Genomic DNA, 20,568 nt, shown 5'->3' on the forward strand with positions numbered 1-20,568 from the left:
CTTGTCAATATTTCCCAGTCTGTCCCTTGTGAAAATGATCAACTACCCGCTGGTGAAGATGTGATGTTGCTTGGCCCCTGGACTCTTCTTCAACCGCAGATATCTGAAAAACATTTTAATAAAAATTGTTTTCACTATAATTAGATTATTTGTAACAGGTTGGAGAACAATAAATTATTTATGATATATATATTAATTACTAAGTGCGAAAAAAATACAAACCTGCTCTCTGGTAATGGAATGTAACTTTTCCAGCTCTGACCGGCATTTTAGTGCAAGTTCATCTGGGCTGAGTTTCATATTGCCAGAATCGTACAGCTGTGAGAGAGGTACAGGAAGCTTTCGCTTCACTGCCCTTTTCACAAAGTTGTCAGCATAGTCAGGGACAATGCTCAAAATTGCTGGTCTTCCACCGCATTCAGACAAAGCCTTGTAAAAGGCAGCTTTCTGCTCTTCAGTTGGTGGAGGAACATTCAGCAGTTTTCTCGCAGCACTTTCCTCAGGAGTTGAAACTTCTGACTTTCGTTTCTGGGCTGGACGGGCAAAATCGATATTGCATCCTTCAGCATATTCTATGTGCGATGTTGATGGTTTCAGCCACTGACAAGGTAGTGCATGAAGTGGCCGTCTTCATACGTATTAATGTCTCCAGGGCAAACAGGGATGCTGCTGAATGTGAACATGTTTCACCCAATCCAGCCATGCAGGTACAGTGGCAGCACAGGATCTGACCATCTTTCGCTATTGCTACCCAAGGTCTGATGGGAGGATCATTCATCCGTTGAGAGTGTTTTACCTGAAACAGATATGACATACCTTATATTATTATCAGTCCCTAATTTGGATATAATATACAAGGCTAGACCTCTTACTGTCCATTTATGCATATTTTGCCTGGCACTTGGTAAATTTTCTCATGAATCATTCATTAAATTAGCTTGAAAATTTAAACCTGGTTCATTTTGACCAAGAGACCAAAAGGAATTATCAAGCATGAATTCTAAAAAGTATTTTTGTAGAAATTGTTGCATAAGCTCTATACTGAATAGTTGGAAATTATGTAATGTTTTATTGTAGGAATTAATTTCTCAGATTTCAATATGATATTTTCCTTACCTTGGTCATGAGAAGAAATCGATTCTTGTTTGGAATCTGCCATATCAGCCCATCATGCACAAAACCTGCTGTAAAATACTTGTAGGCATCCAGACTCTTGTATGCCTTAAGGTCCTTTCCAGTGTACGGAGATGGTGAATCGACGAGGTAATTATAAATATCTGGATATGAGAGATCAGGCATGTCGGCTGTTGCAAAATGCTCAGGTGATTTTAGCATGCTTCTCGGTAAAAGGTACGGATCCGTTGTGCCAACAAGGTTCAACTTCATTCGGTAACGTTTCTTGGATTCTTCATCCAAATGCCCAACTTCATTGGATAGCAAATCAGCCATAATTCGGATGAAATCGGTGAAAATGTAGCGCAGAAATCAAACTGAATCTGTACGAACACGTAGGAACGAGCTGACCGGTTGACCGCCAAGATGGCGGCATAACACAAAATCACGTGATAAAATCACGCGACTGCAAAGCCTCTATACATATACACATATATATTGAAGGAATGGGGTCGAAATACAAAAAGTCCTGCCTAGCTACAAAAACAGATATGCTCAAACCTCATTGAATAAAGTACATAAACAGAAAAGTATATTCACATATTAAATCAATAAAAGAAACATTTTAAGCATATAATTATACCTACACACCAAATCAATAAAGAAGACATAACTAGACATTTTTGATAGGTGGTAATGACAAAGGTTTTTATAACTTTATGATCTGATATATATTTCTGAGCACTTTGAAATAATAAATGTTTTTTGATATATTGCCCGAATAGCTTAATGACCCTTTAGGAACTGTTTAATGCATGCCTGATGATTCTCTAAATCACGGACACTGCCAAAGTCGTCTAAAAATGTTCAGTACTTGATTGTATCTTATGTTTTGACTAATGCTAGACGCCAGCTTTTCGATTACTACTGAACGTTCTGCACAGAGGGAGATATTTTGCCTAACAAAGAAAAGATATGGTTGGAAGCATGATTAAACTAAGAATATAATGATGGAAGCAAAGACATGGAGTATCAAAAGAACAAACTTTGCATAGTCAGGGAACATTAATAGATTAATGATGTCACAGCCAAAAAGCTCACATAATTTCGTACAAAATGACAAAATTGAAAGAATGATGAAAGAATGAGGTGCGACAGTGTAGGTACAAGAATGGAGGAGAATGTTTACAGGAAGGTCACTTGGAGATAGAAACCAGCAGGTGCCAGAGGGAGTCAGCCAAGGACTCGGCCAAAGATGATCGCCAAGGCCGAAAGACGGGATGGAAGACAACAGCCCCCACCCAAGGACTCGTCCAAAGATGATCGCCAAGGCCGAAAGACGGGATGGAAGACAACAGCCCCCACACACACCGAATCGGCCATAATCAGCACCCACTCCCATGGAATCAAAATCTCCTGCTAACTTGCCCCACCCCAAAGACTCATCACCCATCAAATTCGGCCCACACCGGCATGTGCAACTGAATATAAGCTGACCAAAGAACCTTGAACGTTGCCTTTTCTGAATGGAGACTTTCTGCTCTTGAAAGGCCCAGCGCTGTATTGTACTTTCCTGAAAACAGAGCTTTAATTTCTGCTTCAGTGTCTTAGCATTTTCCTAAATCTGAAGAAATCAAACGAGCATGCAGTGAGTAAATTGGATAACAGGTGATTGGCAATGGCTTTTGCCGTGAGGCGCAGATAGCGCGCTCCCTAAATTATGGACAAAATCCAACAATATATATACATACATATATATATACACACATACAGATATATTAGGGGTGTAAATCGCGGGTTTTGTCACGATACGATATCATATCGATACAAAGGACCACGATACGATTATTGCCGATATCTTAAAGCCTGCTGTGATTCATTCACGATACATCACGATATAGTGCTCCACGATCGATATTTTTCTTTTTATTCATTTTTTTTTAAATAAAAAATATAGAACAAAATCCTGATTTATAACAATTCATACGCAAAATCAACAAGGTACTGCAAACTCTTTATTTAGGAAATTACAAGAGTATTGTAGTATACAAAGTGCTTATTTTAACACTGAACTTTATCGAATTCCTATATTTTTTCTCATATAAGTAAAGAAAAATGAATATTCTTTCTTTTTTTGTAATACCATTAACTTTAAAGTGCATTACTGAACTATTTATTTACAATAATTTTAATTGTCCGTTGAGCCATCTTTTCTTCGGAATCCAAAGTGCTTCCAAACGAATGACTTGAAGCCCAAAGGGGAGCGAATTTCCTCGTCTTCTTGGACACTAGCCATAGCACCAGCCCAGGAGCCGCGTAGTTGTCGGCTCCCCTTTCACGTGCCTGCTCTGCTCACAACACAGCACGCCGCGTACTGCTCCCGGAAAGCGGAAGCAAGCAACAATGAACTGGATTTCAAAATAAAGTCGCGTCTAATGTCCGTGGTCAAACACGGCGATATAAATCGATGTTTACGTTTAGCATCGATGCCAATAAATCGTAGAGCATTATATCGATTAATCGATGTGTATCGATTAATCGTTACACCCCTAATATATAGTACATACATAAATACATACGTGTACACACACACAATACAACTTCATTTTAAAAAATTGTAGTCTGAACTTGAAACTGTTTGTCTCTTTAAACAATTTTTCTTCCTCTTTAAATGTAAATAAAACTATGTCTCGTTTATTTCTCCGAGTTAATTTTAGGAGAAACACCTGAAAAACATTTAAGACAAAAGTGCAAGTAATATGAGCTTGAGATGAGCTCTCACGTTTGTCTCACGAGCCATAGATGAGCAAGGAAAATTTTCCTTTGGGCCGCTAACTGCACCCCCCCTCCTCCTAAAAAAGCATTTGCCTCAATGTATTATCTTATCTTTGTATTGCTTCGGTCCCTTGGAAACTCGTTCAACAAATACGAGTCATCCGAGTGAAGTGTAAAGAAATGATTACGCAGGAAAAACTTACCGTGTTGTTGCTCCAGTTTTTGTTTGAATAAATCACGCAGTTTAAGCTTACCTCGAGGGTTGTAGGGTACTGCACAGGTTCGAGACAGAGCCGATGCACTTTCCTCTCCCGAGACCTCGCGATTCGTTTCTCCACACTGCTCCCTGCTCCTCTACTTTTTCCTCTCGCAGCTGCTCCGGCTGAGTGCAATAGTGTTGGCTCGTGAGTGAACGATTCGTTCAGAAAAACGGATCTTTTCAGTGAACGAGAGTGAACGAATCGCTTCCTAAAGTGATTCGTTCTTTTTTCAGTTCATATGACTTCAACCAGTAAGTGTCGGTAATGCCCATTGAACCTGGTGCAAACCTCGCCGTAAAACAAAACGAAGAAGAAAATGACGTAACTTCCCGTTCACGAACTAGTCGTGAATAGCATTTCCCGTTCACCAACGAACGAATCAGTGAGTGATTCGCATTTCCAGTTCATCGCGAGAACGGATCAGTGAGGGAACGAATCCTGACTTTCTCGTTCGCGAACTTGTCAATGAGTGAACTGCCTTCCCGTGCATCAACGGATCAGTCAATGAACGTGTTGCGTCTCCTGGCGTGAACTATGTAAGCCAGAATGTAGATTTACGATTTACCTATAGTAGGTTTTAAATAACGTGTATGCATATAGTGTGTATATATATATATATATATATATATATATATATATATATATATATATATATATATATATATATATATATATATATATATATATAAAAAACACAGTGGCGCAGGTCGATGACGTTGCACGCATGTCCAATTTCTGCTGTTTTCGCACTCTTGCAGCCTGTACACTCTGACACTTCTACTAGGTGTACACTTCACCGAGGACCGTAGGGTGCGAAATTTTGAACAGATGACACGGCACACAAGATGAGCATTATATCAAAATATTTTGTTTCAGCAGCGGTCGAACTAGCGTAAACATGTCTTTGTGAGTGTGTCCGGAATTTGTCTTCCCGTAGCATGCAGTTGGTTTGCTACTTTGATAGCTTGAATCAACCGTCTCGTCGTTAGCTTGTTGCTGGGAACACAATAGAGTCATTCGTAACACGTATGAATGAACGTAAATTTATAACAAATTATGGCTTTTTATGAAATTTATTCTCATCCCGCTTTGATTCGATACAAAGCAGGTGTTTGTACGAGCGCGACTGTGTTTGCCGTTGTGGTTGTGTGCCTTACTTACATCTCACCGCTACTGGTGGCGTACAGGAGCCAAGGTCAGTATCTTAAAGTTACGTGTATTAAATCAATCTGTTAAAATCAAAATACAAATACTTGTGGGTTCAAACCAATAGATTTCACCTTATTGTAGGTTTCTGGATGAAAAGGAACACTTATGAAGAACAAGCAGTAGTTCGGTTTCAGTATGAAACGTTGCTGGTGGCTGCAACAGATACAAATGGTGATTATGTGGCGTGGAGCACCTTTCACCATCTGAACAACATGCTCGGAAAGAAGCTGAGAATCCCTGCTGTCTCTGTAGGACATTTTTCCTCAACAATTTCCACAAATGTATAATTGTTAGATTTTGTTTAATTGTTATCATGGTTTTAACCAATGCAATCCACAGGTGAGGGAAGAGGACCAAAACCAGGATGGAAAGTTGGACCGTCTGATTTTTCAACTGCAGTTACCCCTGAAGAATGAAGAAAATGTGTACAGTGTCCAGCTGCTCCTGACATTCAGCTACCAGCTCTTTGTATGTATTTAACATGATACAGTAAAACAGTAAAATAATTGAACATCTACAGTAGACACCATCTGTAGCATGATTATAACTACTTTACTCAATTTGAGTCCAGAAAGCAGTGAGAATGCATTTTTATTTCACATTTAAAGCAGGACTAGACAACTTTTTGACCTTCATAAAATTTCCTGTGATGAAACATTGACTTACAACTAGTTGAATGGTACCATTGTCATGCCCTCGCAGCGTCTGTATTGCATTTACTGGCACAAAAAAACTTTGAGGAGTATTGCAGTGTGCCTCACAAAAAACTACAAATCTTTACGGCGTACATCACTTCGTTTCGTTGCAAAGATGGAAGTCGATGAAATCGTCTACGTGCGATTACTGTTGTCATTAGCTCCACAACATCCAAAGAAACGGCTGCAAGATGTAAAGATTTGAACCTGTAACATGCAGGATTGAAGCAGTTCCTTCACGGTGACTGTTTATGCCACTACATGCGTATGAGGCGCACTCCATCACGCAGAATTTGTACTTTTGTCTTTCAAGCGATTCACGGCAACGCATGATATAGTATGATGAATAATGACACATGATGAATAGTAACTGCCTTGCTTCCTATTCTTCCCTCTCCATCGTACTCGGTGCTTAAGGACCATGCGGCTGGCTCGTGAGTAGGGTTGTCACAATACCAGAATTTCAGTAGTCGGTACAAATACCTATGATTTTCCACGATTCTCAATACTAATTCGGTACCACGGTAAAAAACAACAAAACAAAAGAATCAATGTACTTTTAAAATCACTAATCCATCTGCTATAGTGCACATAGGAAGCCCATCCCTTCCGCCGCTGCATATCAATGGAGAAGAAGTCCATTTTGTAACATCCTTTCCCTACCTTGGCTCCATAATCACCAGCAACGGCAACATGCTACCAGAAATAAATCGGAGACGTGCTCTGGCAGCCACTACCATGAAAACACTTTGGAAACCACTGTGGAGACATCACTCCATATCAAGAGAGACCAAACTAAGGATATATAACTCCTCAGTCTTGTCCATCCTCCTTTACGGAGCAGAAACCTGGCCTCTCAACAAGACCCAGGCTGCCAGAATCGATGGCTTTGACACCAGAGCACTGCGCACTATAGAGGGAATAAAATGGACAGATAAAGTCCCCAACTCTGTGCTGCGGGAACGCACCCAACAGCCCCCAGCATCCCACCTGGCAGCACAACGTCGGCTGCGCTGGTATGGCCATGTCAAAAGACTCCCCCCTGAACACCCGACTCACGCTATCCTCAATTTCTAACCACAAATTGCCGGCTGGAAACGACCCCGCGGTGCCCCCCGCACTCGATGGATCGATGCCGTCCGTCACCATGGACCTACATCACCTGGGCCTATCGCTAGCTGAAGTTGAGCCTCTAGCACTGGACCGAACCAACTGGCGAAGACTAACTAAACTGATTGGCTTTACGCATGGCGGCACGCCCGTCGCTGAGCAAGAGAACTGATGATGATGATGATGATCTGCTATACCTAAGAAGGCTTGCGCACACACCCTCAAAATGTGCCCAAACTTAATTTTGCATATTTGAGCTTTTGTCTGCGTATTTTGTCTGTTTGACATTAAATACGTTTGGTAACCGTCTTGCCCCAGCTGACTCGCGCTGAAATGACGGCACGTAGGCATTTTCGGGTTAACGTATTTATAACGTAACATGGCACAACAGTGATAGTAAACAGACAAATCTATAATTGTTCCGGTTGCATTCTCCTCGAATGCAAAATATTTCCACACACGACACTTTGAGCGACCTGGCTTCTCAAAAGGCCGGCGTGTTGGACTTCCACTCCCACTTGCTGAAGCCATTGTTATTAAAGACCGAAAGTTTTCTTCTTCTTCAGCGCCGCTGACTACTGCTCTGTGCTGCACTGATGCGTATACTGCTCCCTTCAGTTCCGGCAAGAATCCACACAGCTCGCCGAGTGAAACGTTAAATATTCGGTTCTGACGGTACCACAAAAAGCAGGTATTGACATAGTTTTTGCATGTTGGTACTGAATTGGTACCAGAAGTGTCAGTTCTTGTGACAACTCTATTTGTGAGTGAGCGAGTGAGCGAGCGAGTGAGCGAGCAGGTGCCTGACTGCGCATGTAACACAGAAGGACGGCTCGTCTACTCATCCTCAGCCAGCCAAGATATCAGGCAAATTTTTTAGATAATCCATTGGGCAAAGGGTGTAACATTTTGCCCAAGCTAAAAAGTACAGAGCCCTGGGACGTCAGGCTAGTGATTTTGTGAGCCCTGGTTTGATTGGTTGTTCTCTATGTGGTCTGGCGAGTGAATAAGCGAGCAGGTGTCTGGCTGATTTTTGAGAGCCCTGATGTGATTGGTTGTTCTCAATGTCAGTATTTGCCAACCACTTTGCCGTGGCACTGGTGGTGTGTGAAATTGTTCAATATTAATTAGAGTGCATTGTAAATAGGATTGCCAAACCACTGGTCAGTTAGCGCAAGGCCTGGTCAGCCACTTGCTGATCACCTATGCGTGGCTAATTGGAGAATCTTGAGATTTCATCTTGTGTCGGTCTGATTGTGTTGCATTGGCACATCCTCAATTTGCTGCTGGCTTATTGTCAAACTGGTAAAGAAAGGCTTGAAGTGATTAGATCTCGGCGTGCCATATATTGGACAAATGGCTTGGTTGTATGCGAGATACTGGTTGGTGTGTTATAGTGAAGCGTGTGTTATAGTTTCTCTAATTTGGGTTTTGCTTCACCTCTAAACCGACTGGACATACAGTGGGGCAAAAAAGTATTTAGTCAGCCACCAATTGTGCAAGTTCTCTCACTTACAAGATGAGAGATGCCTGTAATTTTCGTCATATGTACTGTCAATTGTGCACTTAGCAAATGTAAGTGACCGGCTCTCCGTTTCAAGGGTAAAATTCTGTACTTGAACCCCTCTGCTGTAACGCAGTATGTAGGGGATACGTGAATTTATTTAAGCCGGTTCGGAAAGAGGATTCGTTACGAGTCTCACCGCTGTTCAGGTAACTAATCTATTGCTAGATCAATTCCGTCTCTTCTGACGCCAGTCCCGATGAAATCAAAGAAACCCGAGGGTTGAGTAACTACTTTGTTGAGACCCAGGATCTCCTCAATCGCGGCCGTCAGCAGCAGCTCTCTCTCCTATTAAGATTGTTGCTTTTGTTATCCGCTCGGAATAGTTTAGCTGTCTTTGTTAAGACCGCGGGAACTCGTTTGTTTTCACTAGCGTACACTCACACTAGCTGAGCTTAAGATAACGGTTTCGAACCAGATCTGACACTCCTTGTTGTCAGGATTAAAGCTGTCTTCACTTAAAAAAGAACTCAACGGTTTACAGTATGACTAAGATAGATGAAGAAAAGAGATATAAGGGTTATAAGATTAACATGTCCCCACTATTTAATTTAATTCAGATAGAAAAGATTAAGTCGTCAATCATCCATCCATCCATCCATTTTCTGAACCGCTTAGTCCCCACGGGGGTCGCGGGTGTGCTGGAGCCTATCCCAGCCGTCATCGGGCAGTAGGCGGGGGACACCCTGAACCGGTTGCCAGCCAATCGCAGGGCACACAGAGACAAACAACCATTTGCACTCGCACTCACACCTAGGGACAATTTGGAGTCTTCAATCGGCCTATCAAGCATGTTTTTGGGACGTGGGAGGAAACCGGAGTGCCCGGAGAAAACCCACGCGGGCCCGGGGAGAACATGCAAACTCCACACAAGGAGGGCCGGAGGTGGAATCGAACCCGCACCCTCCGAACTGTGAGGCGGACGTGCTACCCAGCGCGTCACCGAGCCGCCCGTCGTCAATCATAAAATTGAAATTATATGATTTAGGATTTGATTAAGAAATTGAAGAAAAAAGATTACCGTAATTTTCGGACTATAAGTCGCTCCGGAGTACAAGTCGCATCAGCCATAAAATGCCCAAAAATGTGAAAAAAACCATATAAGTCGCTCCGGAGTATAAATCGCATTTTGGGGGGCAATTTATTCGACAAAATCCAACACCAAGAACAGTCATGAACGAGCAACAACAGGCTAAACGATAGGTATGCTAACGTGACATAAACACAAACGAAGAGCTGAGAACGGCCCTGACGTAAAATTCAGAGTTATTAAAAAAACTATTACATAAATAACACGTTAATAAAACCATCTGTGTCACTCCAATTCATTAAATCCATCGATCGTCCTTTGTCAACAATGCGTGCGCGCCGCTGACGGCGCTTGCACTTCAAAATATTCCACAGGCCCATATAACGATATATGGATTATATATCAAATAACTATTATATAAGAAATAATGTTATCAAACCATCTGTGTCACTCCAAATCATTAAATCTATCGATCGTCCTTTGTCAACAATGGGTGCGCGCAGCTGACGGCGCTTGCACTTCAAAATATTCCACAGGCCCATATAACGATATATAAATTAGATATCAAATAACTATTATATAAGCAATAGTATTATCAAACCATCTGTGCACTCTAAATCATTAAATCCATCGATCAAATTCCTCGTCCTTCGTCAACAACGCCGCGCGTGCGCCCTGACGTCAGCCTCGTCGTCATTCCACAGATCTACTATATAACTATATTGTAGCGTTAACAAAGTTCAAGGAAAGACGTGGGTTTGGTAAACGGCTCTTTATTTAACAAAACAAACTTCCAGGCGTGTGGCGGCGTGGACTTCCAGCCACGGAAGTGGAAGAGAGCTCCATAGAATAGGACCGGGCGTGCGTAAAAGCCATGACCGAGCCCCATCCACCGTCCCCGGACAGCCACCCGGCCGAGCGCCGGCCCTCGACTTCCATCCACGGAGGTGAAAGACAGCTCGGTAGAGTAGGACCGGGCGTGCGTAAAAGCATTGTCCGAGCCCCATCCACCGTCCCTGGACAGCCACCCGGCCGAGCGCCGGCCCCCGACTTCAATCCACGGAAGTGAAAGAGAGCTCCGTAGAGTAGGACCGGGCGTGGGTAAAAGCCATAATAGTTTTTCAAACCTTCTGTGTCACTCCAAATCCTTAAATCCTTCAAACTCTTCGTCCGCCGTGTCACTTAGAAACAAAGCCGCTAATGATGCCGGTAGTACGTGGGGCCCTTCGTCATCTTTGTCATCCCGTGATCAATCTTTGTCCTTTATGTAAACAACCGCCGCGCCACACCGCGTCGTGCTGCTGACGTCACTTGAAATTCAAATTACAGTAATCCCTTGCTACATCGCGGTTCGTTTATCGCGGTTTCACTTTTTTTTTTTTTTTTTTTGAAAATTTTTGAAACTGTTTGAAAAAAAACACATAAGTCGCTCCTTATTATAAGTCGCCCCCCCACCCAAACTATGAAACAAAACGCGACTTATAGTCCGAAAATTACGGTAAATAGAAAATCACTGTCATTCGAAAGATTAGATGTCAGCAGTTAGTCTCAAACCTAATGCTTCTAAACAATCCCTTAATCGAAATTTAATAATTTAGGATAATAGAAATTAAAGAAAAAAGGTTAAATAGAAAATCACTGTTATTCGAAATTAAAAGATTAAATGTCAGCAGTTAGTCTTGAGCGTAATGCTTTTAAACACACCCCGAATTGAAATTTAATGCTTTAAGATAATAGAAGTTAAAGAAAAAAAGGTTTAAATAGAAAATCACTTTATTCGAAATTAAAAGATTAAATGTCAGCAGTTAGTCTTGAGCCTAATGCTTCAAAACAATCCCCCAATCGAAATTTAATGATTTAAGATAATAGAAATTAAAGAAAAAAGGTTAAATAGAAAATCACTTTTTTTCGAAATTAAAAGATTAAATGTCAACAGTTAGTCTCAAACCTAATGCTTCTAAACAATCCCTTAAATGAAAGTTAATGATTTAGGATAATAGAAGTTAAAGAAAAAAGGTTTAAATAGAAAATCACTTTTATTCAAAACTAAAAGATTAAATGTCAGCAGTTAGTCTCAAACCTAATGCTTCTAAATCAGGGGTCACCAACCTTTCTTAAACCGAGAGCTACTTCCTGGGTACTGATTAAGGCAAAGGGCTACCAGTTTGATACACACTTCTGAAATAGCCAATTTGCTCAATTTGGCTTTCACTATATGTTATTATTGCCATTTCCAGTTCACATGTAAGTGTGATTTTAACAAGAATAGCAAAAATACAGTCAAACCTTGGTTTTTGACCACAATCCGTTCCAGAAGGCGGTTCGAGAAGCGAATCGGTCGAATTCCGAATCTATTTTTACAAGTAATAGAAAAAAATTTAATCCGTTTCAAGACAAAGAACCCCCGCCTTTTTTAAGCATTTTTTCATTTGCGCATATTTGTCCGATCGCGCAACTGTAGCGCACCGCCGAACGCGCGACCGTAGCGCGTCGCCCACCGCGCAACTGCACCACGCTGGTCGCATTATGTGACAGAGCCGTCGCTGAAATTTAGAAAATATTTTTAAAGTCCTAATGTACTTTCCAAAATTTAAGTGGACCTAAGTGCGCAGGGAGCTTAATTTAGTCCGATCACGCAACAGTAGCGCGTTGCCGACCGCGCAACTGCACCGCGCTGGTCGCATTATTGTGACAGAGCCGTCGCTAAAATTTAGAAAATATTTTAAAAGTCCTGATGTACTTTCCAAAATTTAAGTGGACCTCAGTGCGCAGGGAGCTTAATTTGGTCCGATCGCGCAACCGCAGCGCGCCGGGCGCTCACTGTCGCATTGCTTTAAGAGCGTCTTTGTGTTTTAGGATGGCTTTACTGCTCCCACTTGCTTTCTTTGGAGGCATGATTCAGGGTTAAAACAATCCTCAAAGTAACGAAAATACAATAACAACGGAGTCAGTCGGCATCCGGGCCGCGCGGTCGGGTTTTCCCGGGTACCTCCCGGCTCATCTCGCAAGGTTCGACCTCCGAAGTTTGTCGGAACACCGAAGCAAAGAAATCTCGAATTTTTTGATCGAATTCCGATTTGTTTGAGAACCAAGACGTTCGAAAACCAAGGTTTGACTGTAAAATAAATAGATGCAGCTCACTGACAAGTGCCGCTATTTGAGCTAACTTTAGAACAGTCCTGCGGGCAACTCATGCGGTCCTCACGGGCGACCTGGTGCCCGCGGGCACCGTGGTGGTGACCCCTGTTCTAAATAATCCCCCAATCGAAATTTAATGATTTAAGATAAAAGTTAAAGAAAAAAGGTTAATTAGAAGTTCAATGTCAATCGAATTTAAAAGATTGAAAATCAGCATTTATTATAGAAAAAGAATAAGCAATACAAGTCTTAATTATTCTTACAAACAAGATTGAATTCACTCACCAAACTCATGTCTTCTGTATTGTCTGTTCTCGAAGTTCTCTCGATTGTAAAGCTCAAAAAGTGTAAAAAGAGGATATATATCTTAAAAAATAAATGTCTATTTGATGGAACAAGTGAGTGATCAGGTCAGCTAATTCCAAAATCTCTATAAAAATCTAAGTGGCCACAGAGAAGAGAAGCGCCGTCCTAAATTGGCATTCTTTTTCTCTATGCTTGCCCTTTTCTCTTCTCCTTCAGTCCAAATTGAAGATAGTATAAATTCATTCTAACAGACCCTGGGTTAATCTAAGTAAGAATGAAAAATCTATCTTTTTATAAAGGACGTTTAGCGCACTCGGACAGCATCTCGTCCCTTTGGACCAAAAGAAGCCTCGCCCTCTGTTGGATCACCTTTTTATACAGATTTGGGCTCAGTCCTCTTCCCATGACTATTTTAAAAATAGACTAAGGCATCCACCTGCTTGTGCAACGTGCCTTGTCTTCCGGAAGATGTCCATCTTCCGAGAGATGCTTTCGTGTTCCCAGAGATTCTCATCCTGATTCTCATGGATGCTACTCTGTTCTCACGGGAGCAACGCATTCTCAGAGATGCTTCATCGACTCCCTAATTTTCCGACGCTTAATTTAGCCTCCGACGTCCGTCGCCTCGTGTCAGTGTGACATCTGCCGCGGCCTGCTTTCACTCATGTTCCATCAAAAAGCACTCCCTCCTCTCTCTACTCAATTCTCAGTACATCAGAGAGAGTCAGAGTCAGCTTTATTGTCAATGCCTTCATGCTAAGACACACAAAGAAACCGAAATTTCGTTTCCCCTATCCCACGGTGACGAGACACAGCACACGATTAACATACAAGTAAACAACGGGGGAGAGAGTTCAGGACCCTGAACACCCTGGAGATCACAAACCCCGCCAGTGGCGAGCAGTGCTTGCATCCCACAACAGAGACCCGGCACCCTTTCGTCACGGATGTAGACGCACATTCCACCTCCTCGCGATGTTCCCCCTCGTACAATGGCCCGGTCCGCCCGATAGCACGCCAGCCGCTCCAGATGCACAGCAGTTACGCACTGTCCGGTCCGTAGATCTCAGCAGGCATGTTGATGTCCAGCGATCGAACGTTCGCCAGAAGAATGGAAGGCACGGCCGGGCGAGCTGGGTTGGCCGCCAGCCTGGCCCGGACGCCCAACCGGGGGAGGAATAGCAGGCGAGTCCGGCGACGCTTCAGGACGGAGCAGACCGAGTGCCTTTAATGTCCCCGCTTCAAAGTCCAGATCGCCACAAAACTCGCTTTCGCCGATGTCGAGCAGAACCAGCCCGCCGTACTTGTAGCACAACCCGGTACGACGAGACGAACACACAAAACTGTCGGACAAACCCACATTAAACGACAAAACAAAACACCGTTCGGGACAGAGAGAGGCCGCTGCGTGTACACGCGCCGCCATCTTACTTCCGATTCATATGTAAGTGACACATCATTGCCACATTTATGTTGAAATGACACATTATTGCTAAATTCATGTTTAACCTTTGTTAACATTACAATTTATAACATGTTCTCAAATTAATTCAACAACTAATCATCTTTTGTGCACAGAATACCTTATTACAAACAAAATATAAGTGTATTTCAGCTTTTCTACTTGTGGTTAACATGATCTACGAATCGGACAGTGCGTAACTGCTGTGTGCTCGTGTTCACTGAGACTTGGTTGACTGTCAACATTAATAATAATAATAATAATTCATTCAATTTATATAGCGCTTTTCAATGACCCAAAGACGCTTTACAGGGAATAAAAAAGGGTGGGGGAGAGAGAGACAATAGGTTATAGTTAACAGGACATCGGTCAGCAGTGCGGTAGGAGATGGATGGAGGAGCAGGAGGGGCGGGAGCGGAGGTTGTTGAGGTTGCCAGTACGGGAGGTGGGGGTGACTGGGGGTTGGTAGTCCAAAAAGAGGAGATGGGTGAGCCATCGGGGAAATGCCGGTCCAGATGTAGCGGCGACGGCGAAGGATCCCAGCCTCGTGTGGAAGCAGCAGTGGACCAGGTGGTGATTTCGGTCGACCTCGACTGCACCCGCTCGAACGGCAGGCCCCAACGCACCACGGCGGCACACAGCAGAGCCACGGTTGGCGAGCCCGCAGGGAGTGGAGCCCGTCCCCCGAGGACGCCGGACGGAAGGCCAGAGAGCCGGGCCAGAGCTGCCGTCGAGTCCACAGCAGGCGGCCACAGGCTCCGAGTCGGGAGGCAGGAGGGTGCGGTGATGGTTTTGGCCTGTTGGCTAGCTGGCTAACGGAGCTGGTAGTCCGAGGGAGAGGAAACAGATAGGTGAGAGCGGAGCTGCGGGGATGCGAGGTGGACGGAAGACAACACGAGAAAAATAAAAAAAGAGACGGGTGCACTGAAAACGGGAAAACGAAAAACAAGTAACGGACACGGTCCGGGACAGAAGTGGCAGTCAACAAATCTGACGCCAGCGTGCTCTAACCCGGAAGACAACAGACGGTGGGGGAGGAGGATCTGATGTTGAGCTTGACATTCCGGACTCTGCTGTGCATCTGGAGCGGCTAGCGTGCTATCGGGCGGACCGGGCCATTGTAAAAGGGGGATAATCGCGAGGAGGGGGAATATGTGTCTACATCCGTGACGAATGGTGCCGGGACTCTGTAGTTATATGCAAGCACTGCTCGCCACTGGCGGAGATTGTGATCATTAAGTGCCGTCCTTTTTATCTGCCAAGGGAATTTACTGCGATTCTGCTAGTCGCGGTATACATCCCGCCTTCCAACATTGAAGGCGACAGGATCGCGGCTCTCAGTGAACTGTACCAGGCTGTCAGTGAACAACAGACGGCGCACCCTGACGGTTTCACCATCTTCGCTGGGGATTTTAATCATGCTAACCTGAAGTCTGTTTTTCCGAGGCTTCACCAGCATGTTGATTTTCCAACACGTGGTGACAGCTTCCTGGACCTGGTCTACTCTACACATAAAGGAGCTTTCAAAGCCGCCCCCCTCCCCCATCTTGGACTTTCTGACCATATCACTGTTATGCTTTTGCCCGCATACAGACAAATGGTGAAAGCATCCAGGCCGGTTCGCAAGCGGGTAAGAGTGTGGCCTGAGGGTGCCTCTGATGCGCTTCGAGACTGCTTTGGCACTATCCATCCATCCATCCATCTTCTTCCGCTTATCCGGGGTCGGGTCGCGGGGGCAGCAGCTTCAGGAGGGACTCCCAGACTTCCCTCTCCCCAGCCACTTCATCTAGCTCATCCCGGGGGATCCCAAGGCGTTCCCAGGCCAGCCGAGAGACATAGTCTCTCCAGCGCGTCCTGGGTCGTCCCCGGGGTCTCCTACCGGTGGGACATGCCCGGAACACCTCCCCAGGGAGGCGTCCAGGAGGCATCCTGATGAGATGCCCGAGCCACCTCATCTGGCTCCTCTCAACGTGGAGGAGCAGCGACTCTACTCCGAGTCTCTCCCGGATGACCGAACTTCTCACCCTATCTCTAAGGGAGAGCCCGGACATCCTGCGGAGAAAACTCATTTCGGCCGCTTGTATCCGGGATCTCGTTCTTTCGGTCACGACCCATAGCTCGTGACCATAGGTGAGGGTAGGAGCGTAAATCGACCGGTAAATTGAGAGCTTTGCCTTTTGGCTCAGCTCTCTCTTTACCACGACGGACCGGTACAGAGTCCGCATTACTGCCGACGCTGCACCGATCCGCCTGTCGATCTCGCGCTCCATCCTCCCCTCACTCGTGAACAAGACCCTAAGATACTTAAACTCCTCCACTTGGGGCAGGATCTCATCCCCGATCTGGAGAGGGCATTCCACCCTTTTCCGATCGAGGACCATGGACTCGGATTTGGAGGTGCTGACCCTCATCCCGACCGCTTCACACTCGGCTGCGAACCGCTCCAGTGAGAGCTGGAGATCACGGCCTGAAGAAGCCAACAGCACAACGTCGTCTGCAAAAAGCAGAGACGCGATGCTGAGGTCCCCAAACCGGACACCCTCAACGCCTCGGCTGCACCTAGAAATTCTGTCCATAAAAATTATGAACAGAATCGGTGACAAAGGGCAGCCTTGGCGGAGTCCAACCCTCACTGGGAACGAATCCGACTTACTGCCGGAAATGCGGACCACACTCTGGCATCGGTGATACAGGGACCGAACCGCCCTTATCAGTTGGCTCGGTACCCCGTACTCCCGAAGCACCCCCCACAGAACCTCCCGAGGGACACGGTCGAACGCCTTCTCCAAGTCCACAAAACACATGTGGACTGGTTGGGCGAACTCCCATGCACCCTCGAGGATCCTGTTGAGGGTGAAGAGCTGGTCCACTGTTCCACGGCCAGGACGAAAGCCACACTGTTCCTCCTGAATCCGAGGTTCGACCTCCCGACGGACCCTCCTCTCCAGCACCCCTGAATAGACCTTACCAGGGGGGCTGAGGAGTGTAATTCCCCTGTAATTGGAACACACCCTCCGGTCCCCCTTCTTAAAGAGGGGAACCACCACCCCAGTCTGCCAATCCAGAGGCACTGTCCCCGATGTCCACGCGATGCTGTAGAGACGTGTCAGCCATGACAGCCCCACAACATCCAGAGCCCTTAAGAAATCCGGGCGGATCTCATCCACCCCCGGGGCCTTGCCACCGAGGAGTTTTTTAACTACCTCAGTGACTTCAACCCCAGAGATTGGAGAGTCCGCCTCAGAGTCCCCAGGCCCTGCTTCCACAATGGAAGGCGTGTCGGTGGAATTGAGGAGGTCTTCGAAGTATTCTCCCCACCGACACACGACGTCCCGAGTCGAGGTCAGCAGCACGCCATCTCCACTGTAAACAGTGTTGACGTTGCACTGCTTCCCCCTCCTGAGACGCCGGATGGTGGACCAGAATTTCCTCGAAGCCGTCCGGAAGTCATTCTCCATGGCCTCGCCGAACTCCTCCCACGCCCGGGTTTTTGCCTCAGCAACCGCCGAAGCCGCGTTCCGCTTGGCCATCCGGTACCTGTCAGCTGCCTCCGGAGTCCCGCAGGCCAAAACGGCCCGATAGGACTCCTTCTTCAGCTTGACGGCATCCCTTACCGCCGGTGTCCACCAGCGGGTTCGGGGATTGCCGCCACGACAGGCACCAATGACCTTACGGCCACAGCTCCGGTCGGCCGCCTCAACAATGGAGGCGCGGAACAAGGTCCACTCTGACTCAATGTCCCCCGCCTCCCCCGGGACGTGGGAAAAGCTCTGCCGGAGGTGGGAGTTGAAGCTCTTCCTGACAGGGGATTCCGCCAGACGTTCCCAGCAGACCCTCACAGAACGTTTGCGTCTGCCAGGTCGGACCGGCATCTTCCCCCACCATCGGAGCCAACCCACCACCAGGTGGTGATCAGTTGACAGCTCCGCCCCTCTCTTCGCCCGAGTGTCCAAAACATGCGGCCGCAAATCCGATGACACGACTACAAAGTCGATCATCGAACTGCGGCCTAGGGTGTCCTGGTGCCAAGTGCACACATGGACACCCTTATGTTTGAACATGGTGTTCATTATTGAAAATCCGTGTCGAGCACAGAAGTCCAACAATAGAACACCGCTCGGGTTCAGATCGGGGGGGCTGTTCCTCCCAATCACGCCCTTCCAGGTCTCACTGTCATTGCCCACGTGAGCATTGAAGTCACCCAGTAGAACGACGGAGTCCCCAGAAGGAGCGCTCTCCAGCACTTCCTCCAGGGACTCCAAGAAGGGTGGGTACTCTGAGCTGCCGTTTGGTGCATAGACACAAACAACAGTCAGGACCCGTCCCCCCACCCGAAGGCGGAGGGAGGCTACCCTCTCGTTCACCTGCTTTGGCACTACTGACTGGGAAATGTTTAAGCAGGCGGCCACTTGCAACAATCGGACGGACATAGAGGAGTATACTGACTCTGTTTCCTCTTACATCACGAAGTGCATTGATGATGTAACCCACACAAAATTCAGCGTCACTCGGGCTAACTGGAAGCCATGGCTGACAGGTGCTGTCCTCAGGCTGCTGAGGGCCAGGGACAAAGCCTTCAGAGCGGGGGATGAGGCTGGCTTGAGAACAGCGAGGGCCGACCTGTCCCGGGGAATCAAGGAAGCGAAAAGGGCATTCTCTTGCAAGATTACCGCCCACTTCAAGGACAGCAGGGACACACGGAGCCTATGGCAGGGCATTCAGACCATCATGGACTACAAGCCCGCGCCGCAGAGCTGTGAGGGCGACATCCATCTGCTCAACGATCTGAACCGCTTCTTTGCTCGCTTCGACGCTCAGAACAGCACTTGCCCGCTGAAGACCCCTCCCCATATTGTGTACTATGTCTTGTCACCGTGGGATAGTGGGAACGTAATTTCGATCTCTGTGTGTCTTGGCATGTGAAGAAATTGACAATAAAGCAGACTTTGACTTTGATGTCACATTCTCATCTCAACAATGATCATGGGCTTTTCTAGTTAGCAGATTAAAATATTCAAGCAGTTTCGATATAATATGTCAAAGCAAAAATAATATAAAATCATCCAAAGTTGTGTGTCCATCTTTTATCCAGAATATGTCCTTCTAATCAGTTAACATTTGTGACTACTGATCTATTATCAGGTCAATTTAACATTAGCACCATCTCTAGTAAAATTATTATTATGAATTATTAATTTGGAAAAACTAACTATTAACCTATCTTAACTTGGGCCCCCTTCTTCAGGTCTCTCATGTCAAGCTTTTGTCACCATCTTCTGGCGAAATTTAGAATTTCATTTAAGCCAATTGTCTAGGCCAAATCCAACACTTATTCACGCACCATCTTAACCTCTGTCACTCGTCAGTACCCTTCAACTATGAGAGACGGAAAATCACATTGTCTGATTTTTAAGAAATGTATTTGCAAAATATGGTGGAAAATAAGTATTTGGTCAGTAACAAAAGTTCATATTAATACTTTATATACCCTTTGTTGGCAATGACAGAGGACAAACGTATTCTGTAAATCTTCACAAAGTTTTCACACACTGTTGCTGGTATTTTGGCCCCTTCCTCCATGTAGATCCCTTCTAGAGCAGTGATGTTTTGAGATAGATAGATAGATAGATAGATAGATAGATAGATAGATAGATAGATGGAAAGAAACTATTGATCCCAGGGGAAAATTCAGTGTTCCAGCAACATTCATACCGCAGAGTGGGTATATGAAGGATATACAGATGACATGAGCGCAAACCTAGCAGGCTACAAGAAAAGGCTGCCACTCACAACGGCACCAACAAAGGAAATCAGTATGTATGACAAGATACAAGCCATCAAGGGCAAAGCAACAAAGGAAAAAAATAACTGCAGCCCTGCTGGTGAGAAGCCTAAATAACACAGAT

The 20,568-nt window shown here is 45.5% G+C and overlaps 3 protein-coding genes across 4 annotated transcripts in view; 2 read left to right on the top strand and 1 right to left on the bottom strand.

Moving 5' to 3' along the window:
• Positions 1-4,297, bottom strand: part of chst6 (carbohydrate sulfotransferase 6) — a 27,426-nt gene extending 23,129 nt beyond the window's left edge. Inside the window, exon 1 of the mRNA XM_037253673.1 lies at positions 4,143-4,297. The gene's annotated coding sequence lies outside the window, so the exon portion shown is untranslated. The remainder of the gene's footprint in view (positions 1-4,142) is intronic.
• Positions 1-20,568, top strand: part of LOC119124049 — a 793,622-nt gene that overhangs the window by 159,206 nt on the left and 613,848 nt on the right. The gene's annotated exons all lie outside the window — the stretch shown is intronic.
• The window catches only part of tmem231 (transmembrane protein 231), a 100,796-nt gene continuing 85,077 nt past the window's right edge, over positions 4,850-20,568 (top strand). The window contains exons 1-4 of one of the 2 annotated variants that reach the window (XM_037253713.1): positions 4,854-4,958; positions 5,336-5,343; positions 5,439-5,605; positions 5,697-5,825. In XM_037253713.1, coding sequence (XP_037109608.1) covers positions 5,447-5,605; positions 5,697-5,825 — 288 coding nt within the window. In that variant the 5' untranslated portion in view covers positions 4,854-4,958; positions 5,336-5,343; positions 5,439-5,446. Of the gene's footprint in view, positions 5,344-5,438; positions 5,606-5,696; positions 5,826-20,568 lie in introns of both variants that reach the window. The other variant, XM_037253712.1, reaches the window with a different exon arrangement.

Source organism: Syngnathus acus, chromosome 6, assembly GCF_901709675.1.
Source record: "Syngnathus acus chromosome 6, fSynAcu1.2, whole genome shotgun sequence".
Taxonomy (NCBI): domain Eukaryota; kingdom Metazoa; phylum Chordata; class Actinopteri; order Syngnathiformes; family Syngnathidae; genus Syngnathus; species Syngnathus acus.